This window comes from Cynoglossus semilaevis, chromosome 10 (genome assembly GCF_000523025.1).
Source record: "Cynoglossus semilaevis isolate Cse_v1.0 chromosome 10, Cse_v1.0, whole genome shotgun sequence".
In the NCBI taxonomy this organism is placed as follows: domain Eukaryota; kingdom Metazoa; phylum Chordata; class Actinopteri; order Pleuronectiformes; family Cynoglossidae; genus Cynoglossus; species Cynoglossus semilaevis.
Genome location: NC_024316.1, coordinates 11,423,454 through 11,443,746, shown reverse-complemented (window position 1 = coordinate 11,443,746; position 20,293 = coordinate 11,423,454). Strand labels below are relative to the sequence as shown.

Below are 20,293 nucleotides of genomic sequence, written 5' to 3'. Positions count from 1 at the left end.
GGGGGGGGCGCTTCCCGTTGTGCTTTTTTTTTTTTTGTTGTGGTGGGGGGTGGGGGGGGGGGGGGGGGGGGGATAAAGGACAGTCAGCCGTACGAGTCCCCCTCAGCACAGCCCTGGCTCCAGCATAAAGGATTATGTAAGTTTTTCAGCTGCCAGCCCTCCTGCCTGCCTGCCTCACCATTCACATTGTTTTTGAGCAGACAGAGCAGTAGTCCCGGCGGTCAGTCAGTCAGTCAGTCAGTCAGTCAGTCAGTCAGTCAGTCAGTCAGTGAGGCATTAGATGACAAAACAAATGCAGTGAATTAGATAACGAAAGGGAAAACCTGAATTAGTATCCACTGCTTTTTGTGTTTGTGTTATTTATATTTCTGGAGAGGAAAAACAACGGAGAGAGTTTGACAGGGAGTTAGAAAGCACTGAATTAAAGAGGGAGCAGGACGAAGGAAAGCAGCGGAGACCAGAAACTCTTTTCTCCATAAACATGTTGCTCCTGGACGAGACGGAGTCTTTTACTGGTAGGTGACATTATCACCATGACCGTGAGTCAGGTGAAAGCCCGGTGCAAAGATGTCAAAGCTTAGTTTGTATCGTTCTAAACTGTAACAGAAGAACTGGGGTATGTATAAGTGATGAAGGCTGGTTGATGCTTTCTTTATAATAATAAGTAAGGTTGCTGCATGGATGTTGATGTGGTGAGATGATCCAGTTTCCTTTAAGCTGCAGAGATGCTGCTTGGTTCTTGTTTTTGGTGGGAAAATCCACAGAAATAAAAGTGGTGCAGGAGCTGAGTGAGTGTAAAAAGTTCATTAACATAAGCTTTTTCTGACTTGTCTTCTTGTATGAGCTGAAAGTGCAGCACCGGCTGATCGACGCTTATTTAGTTACTTAACATTGTTGTGTAACACCCGCTCCAAACCTGTGTGAGCACGTACTCGCCAGGTCATCTTCTCTCCTTCTCTGAGGCCTCTCTCTTTCTTTCCACTTTTATCTCTTCACGTTGTAGGTGTTTTAAACATATTTTCTTTTTCATTCTGCTCATCCTCATTTCTTTCTTGTCCTCCGTCCATCTCTCCACCGGTCTCTCCCGTGTGTGTGTGCCCTGCTGCCTTTCTCTCGTCATCTCGGTTTCATCCCCCCTATTGGCTGTTTCTACGGTTACTTAAACCAATGCTGCAGTGTGATTGGTGGATCAAGGTAGCATTGGACCATGCTGGAAGTAAGCATGTGTAGGCAGAAAAAACATATGGTTCATGAGACTAATGGGTTAGGAGGGCAAGAGCACGAGACGGCGAGGGCGCTCTGTAGCTTCATGCTATTGGGGTTTTTTTTGTCTTTCTAGAGAATTTCATTCTGTGTTTCATGTGTTAATGTAAAACATTTAAAACACTAGTAATACCATCCACCTTTCTTAAGAATATTCTTTACTATAAAGGCAAAACCTGTGAAAACCCACTTCAACATCAACAGTGTAAGATGATTTGATGGTCTCTCTGTGCGACTCGGCAGGTTTTGTCCCTTGTGTGTGTGGTAAAAAAGACACGTGGTGATGAATGCATCAGTTAGCTGAAGAGACAATATGTCTTTGTCTTTCTGGGTGTCCTACAGATCTGGTGATGCAGATAAAAACTATTCCCCACCGATATTTGCATTTCTCTTCTTGCCTCCTTGGTCCCAAATTAGGAGACGCCACGGTCCAAGAAATTCAACATATTCAGATTTAAACTGAAGTCAGTCTTTGTGGAGATTTGACTAAGTTACCACCAGACTCTGACATTTGGTTGAGGATGTCCTCAGGGTCCGCTTTTCTCTCTCGTGTCTGGCTGACACGGTGTTCTTCAGCCTTCACAGTTATTCCTTATGGAGAAATAACAAAAAACATCTCAACGCTCGTAGTTCTCAGGATCGCTGCGTGGTCGGCTGTCTGAAAAGAAACACTTGATCTCTTGTTCGTGCAAAAGAGCCATTTTAAAAAGACGTCTCCCCCCTCCTCCCCATCACCCCCTCCTCGTCTCTCATGTATTGTTGTGACCTGAGAGTACATTCTGTCCTCCCTGTAAAACAAAACGACACATTACCAGCAAACCAGGGAAATAATTTTCTTCTCTTTATACGTGCTGCGCTGCATAAACGCTCCGGTTGTAATTGGCTGCAGAACTTTGGGCAGGAACAACCTGTTCTGTTTAGAACAGCGTCAGCCTCTGTCTGGGCGAGCACCTGAAGTCTGTGTGGGGTTTTTTTTACAGCACTGAGGATGGAGACTGGAGCACATCTGCCACACGGCTCTGATTTCTACCTGTTTAATGTTGTCGAGGTTTTGATCTTACATAATGAAAATGCTCACTTTGTTATAATAAATGTGCAGTTCTTATCTACAGGCAGGGTTTTTGTTCACCTTAATGCTGCTCTAGTGGGATTTAATTTTCCGCTCACCCTCCCTCTCTCCCTCCTCTACCTCTCATCTTGTCTGCCTTTTACAATTTGCATTTTGAGCCTCAGATTTTGGAGATTTTAACCACTTCAGCTGCAGCACTGTTGTATAACTCTAGTTAGCTGGAATGCTGCGTGTGACCAGTCTGTGATGTAATGGAAGTATTTCCTTCAGCGTGATTTAGTTTTCTAAGCAGTAAATGTCTTTTTTAATGAAAGTGAACGATGAACGAGGAAACATCAACTTTTTCGTTCAAATAACTGATCAAAATAAATGTCCTGGAGTCACTGTTTTCTTTCCTACACTGATAGAGATGTTGTGGACCACTGCAGGGCGGAGAAACTTGTTATCACACACACACACACACACACACCACTCACATTTCAAGCACAGAGAAATACCACATTTTCAGATTGACTTAACAATTACTGAAAACATTACATAACTGCAGTGATGGTTACAGGACCTGGAAGTGTGACCCAAGAACACGCCGAAACTTTTTGTGTTCTTTTAAAAAGAAAGCACTTTATTGGTTAAACTAAAGGAACATTTTAGTGTAGTCAGAGTGTCTAAGAGCTGACTTTTCAGTCATACTTGAACATCTCTTTTTTTTAGTGAAGAGATTTTCTCCGTGTATGTTGATTTAACAAATAATTGTGAAGATAGATTTTCATATTCATCATATTTTTATATTAACGTTTCTCTGTAACTGTCCACCATATATTAAGGAGTAAAGACGGTAGAGTATACATTACAAACACTTTCAATACTTTAAGTCCTAAAATTTCCAATTGAGTTTCTCATAAACACAGGGAAGTTTTTGCACTGTACTTGTTTGAAGTACAACAACACCAGTGGCAGGTACTTCTGGTCCATTTGAAAACACAGCTAGATCCAGAGAGGTGGTCCAGCCCTGTAGCTACAGGTGGTTTGGCCCTTTGAGAGTGTTCAGTGTCGGATCACAGAATGTTCTGTCTGCTTCCAGCCACAGTTTATATAACAGGTATGGGTACAACCAGCCTAGTGCTGCTGTGTGGCAGCAGACACGTGTGTCTCNCCCACTCTGCTGCAGTGACACACTGGCCTAGTAACAGCCTTTCCTTCTTTAACCCCCCCGCCCTCTCTCTCTCTCCTCCTTTCATTCTCTGTCTATCTCTCAATGTGTGTTTGCTGTTTTTCAAAGCCTCTTTGGTCTCCATGGCCTACACTGGGACACACACGCAGATGGACAGCAGCAGGGTTTTATAACTCACACAGAGCTGTATGTTATATAAGAGATGTGTTTGAACGCTGTTGATCTTTTTCCCGTCTTGTTATGTCGTTCAACATCTATCACAGTAGGAATTACATTTAAAGCTCTTCTGTCATCAAGTGTCGTACAGAAACATTAGTGTAGAGAACAGAACAGAGGTGCCGCACCTGTGTTTTTACCTGTCTGTAAACTGTCAAATACTTTAGAAAGTAACATTTCAACACACAGTTTAACTACGTTTGTCAGGCGTAACTCTTACTTTAAAACATTCAATTTAATTCATTAAACAAATGGGAGTACATGTGTGCTCTTGCCTGTATATTAAAGAAAATCAGCCTTAATAAATAGCCAATCAACAGTATATTACATCAATGTTATAAATAATGATTTCCCATTGTCATTGTTATAATAAGATGTGCTAATTGTTTTAAACCTGAAATAAGTTGTTGTTGTTGAATTACCATAAACACCCTGTGATCACATAGTCTTCATTACAGACCATCCTAACTATAGACCACAGCATGTTTTATACATCTATTAACAAGCAATCGAAACAAAGAGGACAGATAATAGGTGCACCTATTGGTTACTGATAGCCAAACTGCTAGCACCTAGCATGTCACCAGGAAGAGTCAGACATTCAAGTGTAGATCCAATCAGATGACAAAACCCATGTGACTTTGATGTTGAGTCATCAGGGTCCTGCTGGGTTTGAACTCCCAACCTCCTTTTGATGACACTGCAATAGGCGTGCGTTTAGTGACGTCTTATGTGGGCGTGTGTGTGTACGTACAAGATGTGTGGTTCTTGTGAGCATGATGGTTGTATAATAGCCAAAGGCATTGGTTACATAAGCGTCCCCCGACTCACCCAAGCGTCGGTGGACTGTCTGTCTGTGGAAGAGCAGCTCTGTCTGGGTTGTTTTGCTCTGTGTGTGTGTGTGTGTGTGTGTGTGACAGAGAGCCATGTTGGTTTTTAAATGTACACCGAGGCGTCTACATTTCCTACAAATAAAAGAAGTTGAAAAGTGTGTCATGCACGTTGACTTGTTCAAATGGATTAAAGGCCAGTGTGACATTTCCACACAAACGACTGCTGAATGTGACGCTGTTGGATTCTCAGGGTCAAATCGATTGGTCAGGCATGTCTCACAGTTTAAAACTCAACTAAGTGTGTTATTCACATCTCTGCTTCATGAGCGGAGTACGGTAATTGTAGAATTTCAGTAACAAGTTGAAGAGCTGCTGCTTCACTTGGTCACAAACCAAGGTGAAGTCATACCGAAGAATTATCATACCATCTGAGGGTGGGCATAAGGAACATATTTCATTAAAAAAACCCAAGAGTGTCTCATGGTATAGAACCCTTTGGGACTGGTTGTATAACAGTGACATAATAGTAAGTCCTTTCATGCTTTTGTGCTCATGTGACAGAGGTTGTTATAAAAACTCTCCTCTGACTGCAAATTCAATAGTTAGTCATTGTGTCGTTTTTTTTTATGAACAACAAAAATTACCTAACCTTTACCCCCTCCCATCCCCCCACCCCCTCCGTTTACTCCAGGGCTGACTTCTTGCAGTCAAACCTTTTGATGATTTCACTGAAATTTGATAGTGTCCGAGGACCAAAGCAGATTTTCTTTTTTCTAAAGAGAGATTCTGAGTGAAAAGATTCTTTTAATGCAATTCCTTGAAAGGAGCATCTTTGTATCATTGTAGTTTAATCCAGTGAGTTCAGAGAAACCACTGACAGATGTGAGGGGACGGAGGGAGAATTCTGTCAACGTCACATTGGAGTAAACGTCTGCGTCATCTGTAATCTGCTCACGGAGACGGAGAGGAGGACAGGAGGACAGGACAACGTGACACACTGACATTCTGTGTGTGTGTGTGTGTTTAGTGTGAGTATGGAAAACACAGCAGAAGAAGAGCTGGCATGAAATCAAGAGAGTGTTCGAGTGAAGCTGTTAAAACACACACGGTGTCCCAGCCCGGTCTGTGGTGATCATTAAGCTGCACATTATGTTTCATTAAAACCAGTGTTTTTGAATGCTAAAAGTCAAAGTGCATAAATGTTTCATTGGAAACGGCATGAATTTATAGCAACTGTAGTACATGTCACATTTAACATGGACACATTATATAATCTGCTTGTTTCCCAAATTCTAGTCTTTTCAACCTTCCTCTTTCCTTATTGTCCAGGATTTGAGTCCCTGCTGTTGCTTTATATTTTTTGTCCCTCAGATGTGATGAGTCTTTGTTGACTTTTCTATCCTGAATGTTTTACAATTTTAATTGAAAAAAACAGCTAGAATATTCCAGATTATTCTCATCTTTTGTTCCTAAAAATGTTATCCAGCAAAATGCACTCAAAGATCTGCCTTCTTCTTCTTTGGTCCGTAGCTGAGGAAGACGTTAACTGTTAATTTAAAGAACTCCATCTTCACTGTGACATTTACGTATCTGTTCTCCAGGGGAAAGGTGTTGAATGGTACAGCTGTTTTATTACCACTTGTCAAAATGTAATTTTGTTTCTCAGGGCCAGTCATGCATTTACATAAAAATGAATAATAGACATCTGTCAGACCAGAGGAGAGCTGGGGCCGTTCATACATTCTTTCGTGGTTGTAATCTGACGTCCTCACATTGAATATATTGATGATGCAAATCCAAAATGTCTGTTACATAAAATTGTTCCATAACAATGGTTCTAAAAATGGGGGGTGCACTTTGTAGGGGGAGCATAAAGTGCAAACAACAATTTATATATATAATTTATATATATAATATATCACGACACCTGGGTTGCATCCACTCCTTCATCAGCAGCACAGCTTGATTTGGTTGCATAGCGACCGCTGCTTTTTCATCTTTTTTTTTCACCTTAAGATGAATCACACCCACTGCACTTGTACCCGTGGGATGTTTTTTAATAGAGTAGACCAGACGACAGAAGCTAAATTAAGACATCACTCTAAAACAAGATTCAGTGGGAGTGTAAGCTTCTGCCTCTTGACTCTTTAGCAACCTCTGGTTTCAAACTTGTATCTCAGTTTCAAGTAGAAAAACATCAGTAACACATTACTGCTATTGTGGCGTTTGGCTGACAGAGGCACCAGAAACAAGAGCGATACAACATAGCCATAGCTTAGTCTTTTATCTTTTCCTTGTTTTATTTTATTGGCTATTTTTAAAATTATTTTTGAATATTTCTGCTGTACTCGGAACTTCTGAACCAATAGCAAACAAGCAGTGTTGTCAGCTCTCTGGTTAGTGAAGAAATTGAGCTAAAGTGAGATTTTTGAGGTAGTTGTATTTTGGAGAATTCCTCACCAAATCATATAATGTTTAACTAAAAATGCATACTAAATGTATGGGTGGCTCAGATTCTTTTCAGTTCCATCAAAAGCACAAAAAATAGTCCTACAGGTAATGCATAAGAGTAGCCTATAATATAATGATAAAAACAACACGTTTTGTTCTGACCAGGATTTTAATGTATTGTTTCTGGGAGTGTTTGTCTGTTTAGCCTCAGGTTCATCAGTTAGACTAGTTGTGTTTAAACTGTCTCTATTTTTGCCTGATCTCTGAGAGCAAATGGACTGTGTTATATTTCTGTTTGTGTTGGTTATGGACATTTGTTGTGTGTTTGTGTCTCCATTTCAGTTTCAGTGACTCTGTGTCAGTGTTTGTGTTTTTTTTTTTTTTTTTTTTTTTTGTCCTGTCTCGTGTTTCGTAAGCTGTCCATATTTATGAACCAGCTCTTATGTAAGCCTCCGATCTAGTTCAGTGTGTCTTTGACAGAAGAACTGAGAAAGGGAGGTGGAGGAGGAGATGGGGAGGTGACAGGCAAAGCCAGGGCAGAACGAGGACGGTCAAGAGCTACAGTGAAAAAGAGCCTTAAAACGTGGCGAAAAAGACAAAAATAAACAACACTGAGTCAAACATGTAGTTGTAGTCTTTTATGAGCCCATAGTTGTCATTAGCAGTGTGTCCTTGGTTATAAGTACAGTTGAAAACGGTGACTCTTTACGAGCTGCTGCTGACAACAACCACTGAACAAAGTCAAACTAGTTTAGTGCAGTTTTTCATTTTGAATAACCAGCTTAATGAAGGGAGTGTCAACACGTTATAATCAAGTCCACATGAGAATGCTCTCAAGTGTCACGAATGACACAAACCCCATTCCACAAAGTTGCTTCCAGAACACACACCAAAAACGGATCATTTGATAACACACTTAATCCTTTAATCATTGGACAAATATTTAAAGTTTCTCCTCAGTATAATTAGGTGAGAAAGAGGTTGAACTTGCTTGAAATGTCAGAGCTTTGGTAGGTGCTCTTCATAAAACCAGTCTTTATAATTAATCATTGGACAAATATTTAAAGTTTATACATAAAACCAGTCTTTATACCTAGATGTGTTCTCATTTGACCTGGGAGTAAAATGAAATCAAAATATCATTTATGGTTTTCTAACAATAAGTGAGAACAGTGTGGCCACACAGTGGCAAATGTTGGCTGGGTGGATGGATAGATCTAAAAAAAAAAACTCAAAAATGATGACATTATGTAAACCTAAGAGGATGCTGATCCAGACAAACTGGCTCTTTGATTGTCTGAAAGGATTTGCATATTTGACTTTGTTCATATCACCTTATGGTTATATAATTAGGCTTTGATTTCCCATAAGAGGAAACAATTACGAGTTGTAATTGTTAGGTGTGAAACAGACATAATGTCAAAAGGTCCTGTCGAATCAGTACACACTGTGCAAACTGTGTTCTGGCCTCCTCAGCTGTAGAGAGAGGGAGTTTTCTGCCTGACTTTGTTGTAGTGTTCTTTTTTTTAATAGTATCTATTTTGAGGACATTACAGTGTCTGCACAAGATTAGTGTAATTTTGCTTTGAAAAGTCAGTCAAAGGTGGATTTTTTAAAATTCCTCTTTATCTGAGTGAATTTCTGCAATTCTTTCATTGAGGTTTGTGTTTCTGCTTTGTTAAAGGTTTGAGGTCAGAATTATTTTAATGCCCTAAATTTTAAAAGATTATAAACATAATAGAATAGTTTAAAACATGTTAGTACAATCATCTGTTCTTTATATAAACTTTTCTCCTTCATTCACAGACCAGCCCCACAGCGCCCCCTTCAGCTCTGAGAATGAGGCTCAGGGAGGCAACCCCACTGTGTGGCAGTGCACTCCTCCCCCATCTACCTCACCCTCGGGGGATGCAGCGGCTCATCCTGTCCCTTACCAGCCAGCGTCCAGACCTCGGTCCAGGTCGACCAGCCAAAGTCCCTCCCCGCCCTCCGCCCTGACGGGAACTAAGAAGAGAAGCTCCAAACCGTCACACATGAGACGTAATATCAGGTACTGCCCTCAGCATCCAGGCCGGAGCTGGAATTTGTTGTTTTTACTTTTCATTCCATACAATAACATGTTATTTACAGTGAACAAGAATATACACAATTCCTTCCATTGACCTTAGTTAAATAGTCTGCAGTTATTCTTTGTATCTATTCATGTGTAAATATATGTATAAAATGCTAATCAATGCTGTTGGCGCTGTGTTTGGACTGGAGTGTCTGACCAGTCAGAGTCAGCTGGTCCTCCTGAAGTCCTTTGACAGTTTGTAAAACCAAATGGATTCTTTCTGTAGGAAAATACTGAGAGAGCATCAGCTTGAGGCTGTGACCAAAGCCGTCCAGCAGGAGGAGCTGGAAAGGAGGCGTCGTCTGGACCAGCAGAGAAAACAAGACTCCCCTCTACCTGAATACACAACTGGTGAGAATATTTACCCTGAATCTGTAAACATTTCAAGTCCATTCCTATATTTCGGACAGTGTGTAACAGAACCCAAGCAGATCGAAGAGTTCTGTGTGAATTTTCTAACCCATCAGACTTAACGCCTGTTTACACTTTCCCAGTTGACCCCAAGGCCTCACCCAACAGGGTGGACCTGAAGTAGCTTTATTCTTTCACACCCAGAGTATGAAACCAGTCCTACAGTATAATCTCGTAGCAAGAGATCAAGCGAACATCCAAACCTCTGTATTCTGCATCAGACCGTTGAAGTTTAATTGAACAAAAAGCCAGGTTGTTAACATGTATCAGTTTCATGCTCCAGGTGAATGTTTATTCACAGCAGGTATTCACTGCAGCCTTGTTGTTGTTGTTGTTTTTCTCCAGGCGATGTGGCCAAGCATGTGTCTTCATCCACAGCACAAACAGCATCACAGCAAGAGCTGAAGTCGAGCCGACAGGAAGTGATACACCTGCACTTGAGTTCCACTGGTGTCGAGAAGAAGGACAGCAGGACAAATGTAGACTCCTCCGTCACCACAAATCACAGACCTAAATCAGGTAGACAACACAGACAGATGCTTTTTTGGCTTTTGTTGTAATATTATGTTTGTATTTTTAATAAAAATCTAAATATGCTGTAAATATTTAGTTGATTTACTAATAACTGATACATTGCAGAGAGTTTAAGAATGGTCTAGGGTTCGACTCCTGGGTATTGGAAAGGAAGTGTGAATATTTAAATGTTTATGGTTTAATTACAATAATGTTCAACATCATTGACAAATATAATGCTTCAATTTTATAAAAAAAAAAAAATATATATATATATATACCAGAGCAGTCTTGTTAGTATATGAGGACAGGTTGGCTGGCCTTACTTGTTCCCCAGACGGCCCTTTGACCATCTTTGATTGTAAACATGGGTAAGTAGAGATTGCCAGGCTTGGTCATGAAAGGAGATAGGGAGTGAAGTGTGTGAAGTGGATTCATTAATCATCCTCCGGTGACATATTCTCACATGTCTGCATAGCTGGACAAATTCTTCAGTAATGTTACAAGCGCGTACCAGCACACAGTGATCTTTCTAAGTAATGTGAAGAGTAATTTGGCTTCAGAACTGATCTCGGGTTCAGTTTTATAGGTCGGTTAGGGTCACCCAGTGCATGTTGGTAGTCTGACTTCAATAGAACCACCAATCTCTTGAAGTTAAAAAAGCAGCGGGATCCAGCAAATTGATTGACCTTTTTAAAATAGCATGCATTACAATAAAAAAAAATAATTTTTAGCACAAAATACAGTAATCCTGACTAACTACTTGCAGTTGTGTGTGGAGTATAGTTTAGATTTTAGTTGTGCAACTACAGGCCAACAGGTCAAGCCACTGTTTCAATACAGGCTTTACTTCATTACTGAACTACATCTGGATTTCACTGAGGACATTATCTATCAAAGGCATATGTCACCGACATCAGTTCCAGTAGCTCTTTTGGAAAATTCACTTCAAATCTCTTTGAGCTTAAGCAAAGCCAAACACTGTTTCCAGTTAATGTTTTTTTAGCCCACAGGTCTGAAAACGTTCTGATGAAATAAGGCAATAGTTAAACAACACAAATGAGGTCTGTCCTGGTGTTTCCTGGGTATTTCTATGATACTAGCACGGCTGAAGGTCATAAACCCTAATCATTACATGAAACCTGCCCTTGTTGCTCGTTTCTGTCCCCTTGTTGTACTGTTTCATTAATGTGCAGCGTGTATAGATTTCTTTAAAGCTGAAGAACACCATTTTTGATGTAAACATTTTTTATTATGTTAAAATTGATCTCTCAGTGCCAGAGGGAAACAACAAAAATGTGAATGTCCTTTATACTGATCCACCTTTAAAGATTTCACGGTGTAACTATTCTGCTGATCCAAGACTGTGATTTCCCCAGAAAACTAATGATTTAGAGACACAAAACACGGTAGCCTTTTTTTATTTTCTGATTCTGATTCAACTAGTCACATTTCAACTTGAGTAAAATTAAATGTCATTAAAAAAATAGTTGTGAATTTATTTTATGACACTGGAGAGGAACCGGAGCTTCCCTTGTTTTTTATGGCAACCACCACTGTTCTCAGATGACCTGAGTCACAGATGGTGATTGTAAAGCATTAAAGTCGTCCACTTTAAGCACCCGTGAGAGCATAAAGGAGGAACGTGCAATAAAGAAAATGCTCATTAAGTCATAAAATGTTGAATCAAAGAGGAAAGACTTAAGTCTTAAGATGTGAGGAGAATAAAACTGATGGAGACAGAGAGCTGTTAATCATTCACAATGGTTTTGTGACACTTTTTGTTGACAACAAAAACAACCTGCCTATACACTGCAGTTTTGACATTTACTATCACTATACCAAAACCTTATTAAGTATATTTAAGTACTTTATTTTTCAATTTTTGTACTGCTTTGTGTGACTCATTATAACAACACAGAGTAACTCTCCTCTCCCTCTTCTCCACATCTTTGCAGACGTGATTGATTTGAGCTCAGGTGAGGACGACTCCATTGTACACATCAGCAGCGAGTCAGCCGTCGAGGATGAAGACAGCGAACCAAGTGGCATTCATGCCAACGACGCCCACAACAGAGCAGACCAACAGGGCAGAGTCTTGGTCAACTTAAATCATCCACTGACAGAACCTGACATTTTCCTCTCACCTCAGCTGGCACGGGCTGTCAAACCTCACCAGGTATACTGACTGGTGCACTCAGGGACATCAGCATCAACATCCAGTCTGTCACCTCTGTCTCCTCTTTTTGCCCATCCATCTTTTAAAACCAGGGAATGAATGAGGATGTAACTTTTTTGTATGAAAAAATTTAGCCTAATCTTGACATTAATGTCAGAACTCTCGGTCTCGTAGTTCTCATAACTCTGATGATGTGCTGTATTAAAACCTGCCGTCCTCCATGTCTGGATCTTTCTCCAGCCACAGACTCCCTGTCAGATGTAATCTTTTTCCTCACATTTAATGAGACGATGCCTGTGCTCTCACCCCCCTGCCTTCTCTTCTCTCTGCTTTCACACCCTTGTCACACACCTCTCTGGTTCCTTTCCTCCTACATTGTAATTACACCTTTCTCCTCGGCTTTGCTCGCTGGTGTCACCATGGCACCTCATTTCTCATGGATTGCATCATTTCTTATTCTGTTCTTCATCTCTTCCCTCAGATCGGTGGAATTCGGTTCCTCTACGACAACTTGGTGGAGTCAGTGGAGCGCTTTAGCAGCACTAATGGATTCGGCTGTATCCTGGCTCACAGCATGGGTCTGGGAAAAACACTGCAAGTCATCTCCTTCGTAGACATTCTGTTCAGACACACCAAGGCTCACACTGTGCTCGCTATCGTACCTGTAAGAACATTTTTCCTTTTTTTGTAAAATAACATATGAAGTGAAACATGTTGTGCACATTTAGTTCAGAAATTCATCTGTCTAGTAACTCTGAAATGAATGTCATACGAGTGTACATTAGTAAATCATCCTTTAACTACGGTAGATTTCTTTTAACTGTAACAAATGATTCAAATATTCAGCTTTTATAGTCCAAGGATCTCTGCCTGAACTCCTCTGTGTTTCTCAGGTGAACACACTGCAGAACTGGCTGTCAGAGTTCAACTCGTGGGTCCCGTCCCCTGAGGCCTTACCTCCAGACACTGACCAGGGTCTTCTGGCACCTCGCACCTTTAAAGTTCACATCCTCAACGATGAACACAAGTAAGAAAGGATTTTACACTTCCTCTGTGAAGCCTGGCGTTTTGATGTTTCTAATATTAATGACAGAAATGTAGCACTGCATCAGCTTTAATCTAGATAAACAGGGAGGTAGGTGAACATATCCCGGCTACAGTGACAATAACTGAAAGCAGTGAAGACAATTTCCTTTTCCATATCTTTAACAAAGATGCACTCGTGTTTCTCTTCACATCCATCCTCAGCTGCCTCTCCTCCCTCCTGTCTTTTCCTTGTGTCTCGACAGCTGCTTCTGCTGTAAAGATTTGCTGAGTCGTGCTTTTGTTTGCAAGACATATGTGTCTGAGACTAAGGATGTGGATGAACTCCAGTAATACTATACAATAACAGTTACTGGAATGACTTTTTATTTTCTTTCAGTTTAAAAGCTGTTCCGGAGAGATGTTTTTGGTTTTTTTTAAATCATGAAAAGCTCAGCCTTTGACCTTTAACGGTGTCAAATGTATTCCCTGTGATATGATATACTCAGTGATGACTCAGCCCCTAAATGTCAAGCTAGCAGAGGCTCACAGCTTTGTGGTTTCTGATGGGGCAAAAATAGCCTAATATTAGCAGTTAATGCAGCATGGAACGCTGTAGGATTTAAAAATAATCATTGGATTAAGAACAGAAATTATGTTGAAAAAGCCAAAAAAAAAACTTTAGGATTTTGCAAAAAAGGTAAAGGTTACTCAAGAACCTGAAGGCTAATTTCTAGCTAAAACAAATTGTTAGTATTAACCAACTGTAATTCACTTCATTAAATTTATAAATGTTTGTCAAGGTTTGCAGTTGATTAGTCTAATTCTTTCTCCTTCGGGACTTTTCATCCTTTTTGCTTTCACACACATTTGTGCTGCCTCTAATTCAGAGTTAATGAATTAAAAATAGATTCCAGTGAATCACTGAGTGAATTAAACAGCGGTATTATTCCTTGAAGCTGTGTGCCCCAGGCGCTTTGTAGTATGTAAAATATCTGCTGTTGAAACCTTTTTTAGGATCTTTGATCTTTTTGCCTTTGGCTCTGTAGCCTTGAGCAAAGTGTCTTCTCAGCACAAAGACAAACGTTCCTAGAGATGATAAAGGAAGCCAAAACAAAAGAAAAATATTCTTAGCTATTTATGTATATATTTACAAAGTAAGTGTGTATTTCATGACTTTTCCAGAAATACAGCTACCAGGGCCAAAGTAGTGGAAGACTGGTCGAAGCAGGGAGGGGTGCTGCTGATGGGCTATGAGATGTACCGCCTCCTGTCACTGAAGAAGAGTGTGGCAGCTGGGAGGAAGAAGAAAAGCAAGAAGACCTCAGGACCTATTGTTTTGGACATAGATGAAGAGGACAGGCAGCAGGAACTGCTGAAAGGTTTGAGAGAAGAGTGTGATGAGAATGAAGAAGAAATGGCACAAACTGACAAGAAACCAATCAGCATGTATTACCGGTGTCTTTGTTCAGGTCTAGAGAGAGCCTTGGCCCAACCTGGTCCAGATGTGGTGATCTGTGACGAAGGCCATCGAATCAAGAACTGCCATGCCAGCACATCCCAGGCACTGAAGAACATCCGTACCCGCCGCAGAGTGGTCCTCACTGGCTACCCACTGCAGAACAATCTGATTGAGTACTGGTGCATGGTTGACTTTGTCCGGCCGGACTTTCTCGGTAAGGAAAGAAAATCTGTATTGTATTTCATTTTCAGAGAATCTAACTGTTCACCATCAGAAGTTTAACTACAGGGTCTACATTCTTATTTCAGGTACACGGCAGGAGTTCAGTAACATGTTTGAACGTCCCATTCTGAATGGGCAGTGCGTGGACAGCACACCTCAGGACGTTCAGCTCATGAGGTACAGGAGTCACGTCCTGCACAGTCTGCTGGAGGGCTTCGTACAAAGGTGAGGCTGCTGTTTCTGTAAACTCCCAGAGAAAACCAAAAAACAGCCTCTGCAGACATTAACATCCACCTTGTCTTCATTCCAGACGAGGCCACGATGTCCTAAAGGAGCAGCTCCCCTCTAAGGAGGAGCACGTCATCCTGGTGCGTCTGTCTCCTCTACAGAGGGCGCTCTACACCGAGTTCATGAATCGCTTCAGAGAGGCAGGAAACACGGGCTGGCTCAGCCTCAACCCACTGAAGGCCTTCTGTGTCTGCTGCAAAGTAAGGGCTGATCTTATCAAGTTAAATGTTTGGGGTTTTTTTTGTTTTACGCCGCTATCTTCCATTAATCCCTCAGATTTGGAACCATCCGGACGTACTGTACGAGGCCTTACAGAAAGAAAACCTGGCGAGTGACCAGGACTTAGACCTGGATGACCTGAGCTCCACAGGACCTGCCAGATGTCAGACTACAGCCAATCAAAAGTCAAAGACCCTGGAGACTCCTGTCCCTGCAGGTGGACTGAGCCTCAACCAGCTTCAGGAGAAGGCAAACCAGGTCATCAGTTACGAATGGGTACGTAATTACTGACGCAGTATAAAGGGTTTATTTACTACTGCTAAAGTATCAGATTATATATGTGTTGATTTGTTGTTGTTGTTTTTGGAGAAATCCTGTGGGAATTCATTGGGAACATTTATATTTAACCCATGGTTTTCCCTACTAAACAGGCAAAGGACATAATGAGCGACTACAAACCTGGCATCCTGGAGAACTCTGCAAAGATGGTGATGCTGTTTCACCTGATAGAGGAGAGCGTCAGGAAGGGAGACAAATTGCTTGTCTTTAGGTAAAACATCTGTTAAATTAAAATGTTTATTGTGTTATCTATAAATGTGTCTCTCTTTATGTGCACTATTAGGGTTAACTTAATGGGTAATCTGTTTCAGTTGTACAGTGTCTTAATGTCGCCCAGGCCACCAGTTGATTAAATATACTCTCCTCCTTCTACAGTCAGAGTTTGTCTACACTGACAGTCATTGAGGATTTCTTGGCCAAGAGACGAGTACCTGTCTCACAGAACAATTCAGGCAGAGATCCATCCAATCAGCACTGGGTTCGCAACCTGAACTACTACAGTAAGGGCCTACTGATTATGTTGATTATCATTTGATGTGATACATACGGTGCTTGTGCGAAACAGCAGAAGTACAAGGTTCTGAAAATGTTTTTCATTAGTGTATAATATTTAGTCAGACATCCATGTTTCACCACACAGTGCATTTGACATTGCTTACTGATGATTTTGTGGTCACATCTGTTGGTTTTCTGCAGGATGTTTTTTTTCTCTCATTGACTTGCAGTGAGTGCTGCCACCTGCTGTTTTCTCTTAGCACATTTACCACATTATTTCGTTCTTTGTGCAGGGAGCTTTGTTACATTCTTTGCTTATTGTTTGTAATATTAACTCGGTCGGACATGCTTTTTTTAATTGATATGTTTCATGTATTTTTAAGGACTGGATGGCAGCACTACAGCCTCAGAAAGAGAGAGGCTTATTAACCAGTTCAACGACCCAAACAATACCTCAGCATGGGTGTTCCTGCTGTCCACCAGGTAACCTTTGAACTCTTATATAATTATTTTGAATATTCTTTGGCTTAAATATATACAGTATATGTACTGACACAAACAAACATGAACTTGGGGTCACACACCTATTTGATCTTCAGGGCCGGTTGTTTGGGTGTGAATCTGATCGGGGCTAATCGCGTGGTGGTGTTTGACGCCTCCTGGAACCCCTGCCATGATGCCCAGGCTGTGTGCCGTGTCTATCGCTACGGTCAGAGGAAGCCCTGTCACATATATCGACTGGTGTGTGATTTCACATTGGAGAAGAAGATCTACGATCGTCAGATCTCCAAACAGGGCATGTCAGGTGAGCTGGGAAGTTTAGTGTCATTGTCAGGGTACAATAAATGCATGCAGTAGTGCAATAATAAAATAATTTTACATATAAATCTCACTTTGTCCAGCTGACAACTTAACTACAGAAGAAACCAAAAATATAAACTGCCTTAAATCCAAATATTTAGCTCTGAGTAGAGACAATGGCTCTTTCACTAAGAGGCTCTTGTCTACCAGAGTAAACTGTCTCAAGTGTGTGCTGTGAACTGACACATAAACAGACACAGACGAAGCTGCTGAAGCCACAGGCAGCTGGAGAAATCTGTCTTTTGAATTTGTCTTTTTTTTACTCTCCATGCTGGCCATACAAAACGTTTTCTTCCTTCTCCTATCAGACCGTGTTGTGGACGACCTGAACCCCGTCCTGACTTTCACAAAGAGGGAGGTGGAGTCTCTCCTCCACTTTGTGGAAGAGGAGCCAGACCCCTCCCGTGTCCTGCTGCAGCCCCATGACAATATGGAGAGTGTCCTCAAAAAAGCCCTGCACATCCATCGGCACCTCATTACCAAGGTAGAAGAACTTGTCTGTGTGGTTGTGTTGGCAGTAAGGTGGTAACTTCTGTCACCATGTGATATATTGTATTTTGATTAGTTTATCATCTGCTGAGACAGGCCTTGTCCAATTAAACATGAATAAAACCTCATCAGGGCATCGTCCTAGTCAGACTCTCAGTGTAGGGTCAGATGCAGACTGTGTGGGACCTGAGTTCTTAGTAAAGGCCAAGAATATAGAACCAGGTAAAAAGAACAGGGAATAGCAAGTCAATAAAAACATTGTTGTTTTTATAAACTTTGCTCCCCTCATAGTGACTCACCTGTTGTTTCTGTTTCCCTATAATAACACTATAGCACTATAGTAAAAGTTAATATTAAGCCTTCAAAAACAGGTTTAATATTAACTTTTACTATAGTATTAAATTTTTAAAATTAATTTTGCTGTATAAAATAGTGTTTTTTATTTTAGTCTGCAGGAGTTCTGTTGCTGTAAACCAGTAAACATTTGAATATTAACTTTGAAACATATTTTTCATAGAACATTTAAAGGGTCATTTGGCATTTGTATCCGTTTGAAAACACTTACCTTTATTTCTTCTAGCAACCATTTCCACACGAATCACTGTTGATGGACCGGAAGGAGCTGAAGCTGAGCAGTGCTGAGAAGTCAGCTGCCAAGAAGGGCTACGAGGAGGAGAAGAAAGCCTCGGTGCCGTACACCCGCCCCTCCTACGCTCACTACTACCCTGCCAGTGATCAGAGCCTGACCAACATCCCTGCCTTTAGTCAGAGAAACTGGTCAGTCACTCACAGCTACAGAGAGCACATATTTACATTAACAAATACTTGGATCATTTTTTACTAACAAGGAAAAAAATTTAACTTCATACTTAGGCGTCCGCCGAGACAAACTGAGGAAAAGGCTACAGCTGTTGTCCGACCAGCTCAGACAACTCCAGTTCCCATGATGCCCCGCCAGGCAACGCCAGGCTCCACCACAGTCAGTGATTCATCCCAGTCCAGCCCAGGGGGGTTCCCAGTCAACTGTCTGCAGAAAGCTGGAGTGATTGTCCAGAAGGTTGTCACCACTACTGGTAGGTTGACTGCAGTGAATATTCCCTGTCGTCCTGTGCCTTGGTCAGATACTCTAAGAATTAGTCCATGTTTATATATTTAGTCCTCCGACTCATGAAGTCTCTGTCTGGTGTAGACATAGTGATTCCAGGCACCAACACGTCCTCAGATGCCCAGACCAGGATCACAGCTGGAGAGAGCATCCACATTATTAAAGGCACAAAAGGTAACAGATCAATGCACTGCATTAGGCACAAAAGGTAACAGATCAATGCACTGCATTAGGCAATGTTTTACTACGACTAGTTTTACTATTTCATTTTTCATTTTTTTTAAATCTCAACTTTATTTGTGTTAGGAACTTATATCAGGACATCGGATGGTCGAATTTTTGCCATCAGAGCAGCCAATAAAGCGAAGACTGCAGAGGAACACACCACAGCACCACCTAAAGGTTGGATTCCTAATTCCTAAACAAAGCTCCACTAAATATACCCAGATAAGCATGGTTTTGATCATGTCAACATGTCAACTTCTCACCAAACATTCAGTTCTGTAGGGTGAGACAGTCACTGAAATGAGTGTGTCGCTGATTGACATTTAAGTTGTGCCTCATCTACACCCACATTCAAATGTTGAGCAGGATCTCAAGACAAATTTCAAATTTATGAAATTAAAATATTTTTATATAATCAGGCAAACAATAAAATGACCTACTCTCCTGGCTAATCTCTTACTTGGTACTTATTACAAAATTCTAAGAAATACAAAGGTTTGCCTTGATAATTAGTTAATTAGTTAATGGTTAATTAGATTAAAACACTATAGCAGAATGACTCACACTGTATATATCTAATTATACTTTCTATTTTATCTATTACTTATCAATACTGTAATACAGCACAGTTGATGCATAATGACATAATATTCAAAATGAATTGTAGACTGACTAATATTGTTGACAGCTTCACCGAGGCTGAAACACATTCGATGAGCCACCGTCAACATGCACAGTGATGACTTAAATCCACCAACACTGTAACAATTTGTGAAACGTGCATTTGTTTTTATTTTTGAATATTTATAATATCTTCATTTGGATTAGTTAATTATTATCTTGTTAACAAACCTAATTCCATATTGTTTCCATTTAGAATCACAAGTTCCAGCGGGTGAAGTCTCAACAAATGGTAGTAACTATTGCCTGTCACCTGATAAAAGGCAACATGCAACATCCAATCCTGTGCCCCGTCCTCTGTCACCTGACAGCCCAGAGATCATCAGTGAGCTGCAGTGTTACACAGGTGGACCACCAGCTGGGGTCACCTCAGTGTCTGGAGGTCAACCAGAGAACGACATCCACAGTCTGCATTCCTCCAAACCGCTTCAAACCAACGGCAGCAGTAAATGCAGTTCACTCACTGGAACTCTGGACCACCACGTTGCCTCTGACACCAATCAAACTCAAGACGCGAGGACAGGCCCTAAGCGTAAAGCCTCCTCTCCGTCTGTGGATGAAAAGCCCAGCAAACTGCCCTCTGCTGGCAAGCACTCCTCAGCCCCTGTGGCCGCACAGGGCTTCCCCTTCAGTGGGGGTTATAGCCTCCCTTCATTGGGCCTGAA

General features: G+C 41.1%; 1 protein-coding gene across 1 annotated transcript in view; it reads left to right on the top strand.

The window, feature by feature from the left end:
- Positions 1-20,293, top strand: part of LOC103385032 (helicase ARIP4-like) — a 45,359-nt gene that overhangs the window by 23,570 nt on the left and 1,496 nt on the right. The window contains exons 3-23 of the mRNA XM_025059124.1: positions 8,810-9,053; positions 9,343-9,467; positions 9,873-10,046; positions 11,999-12,219; positions 12,701-12,883; positions 13,113-13,246; positions 14,428-14,624; positions 14,715-14,918; positions 15,013-15,151; positions 15,237-15,414; positions 15,491-15,709; positions 15,865-15,983; positions 16,148-16,272; positions 16,651-16,750; positions 16,867-17,072; positions 17,437-17,612; positions 18,198-18,394; positions 18,491-18,690; positions 18,807-18,896; positions 19,029-19,124; positions 19,825-20,286. Of these exons, the coding sequence (XP_024914892.1) occupies positions 8,810-9,053; positions 9,343-9,467; positions 9,873-10,046; positions 11,999-12,219; positions 12,701-12,883; positions 13,113-13,246; positions 14,428-14,624; positions 14,715-14,918; positions 15,013-15,151; positions 15,237-15,414; positions 15,491-15,709; positions 15,865-15,983; positions 16,148-16,272; positions 16,651-16,750; positions 16,867-17,072; positions 17,437-17,612; positions 18,198-18,394; positions 18,491-18,690; positions 18,807-18,896; positions 19,029-19,124; positions 19,825-20,286 (3,789 nt within the window). The remainder of the gene's footprint in view (positions 1-8,809; positions 9,054-9,342; positions 9,468-9,872; positions 10,047-11,998; positions 12,220-12,700; positions 12,884-13,112; positions 13,247-14,427; positions 14,625-14,714; positions 14,919-15,012; positions 15,152-15,236; positions 15,415-15,490; positions 15,710-15,864; positions 15,984-16,147; positions 16,273-16,650; positions 16,751-16,866; positions 17,073-17,436; positions 17,613-18,197; positions 18,395-18,490; positions 18,691-18,806; positions 18,897-19,028; positions 19,125-19,824; positions 20,287-20,293) is intronic.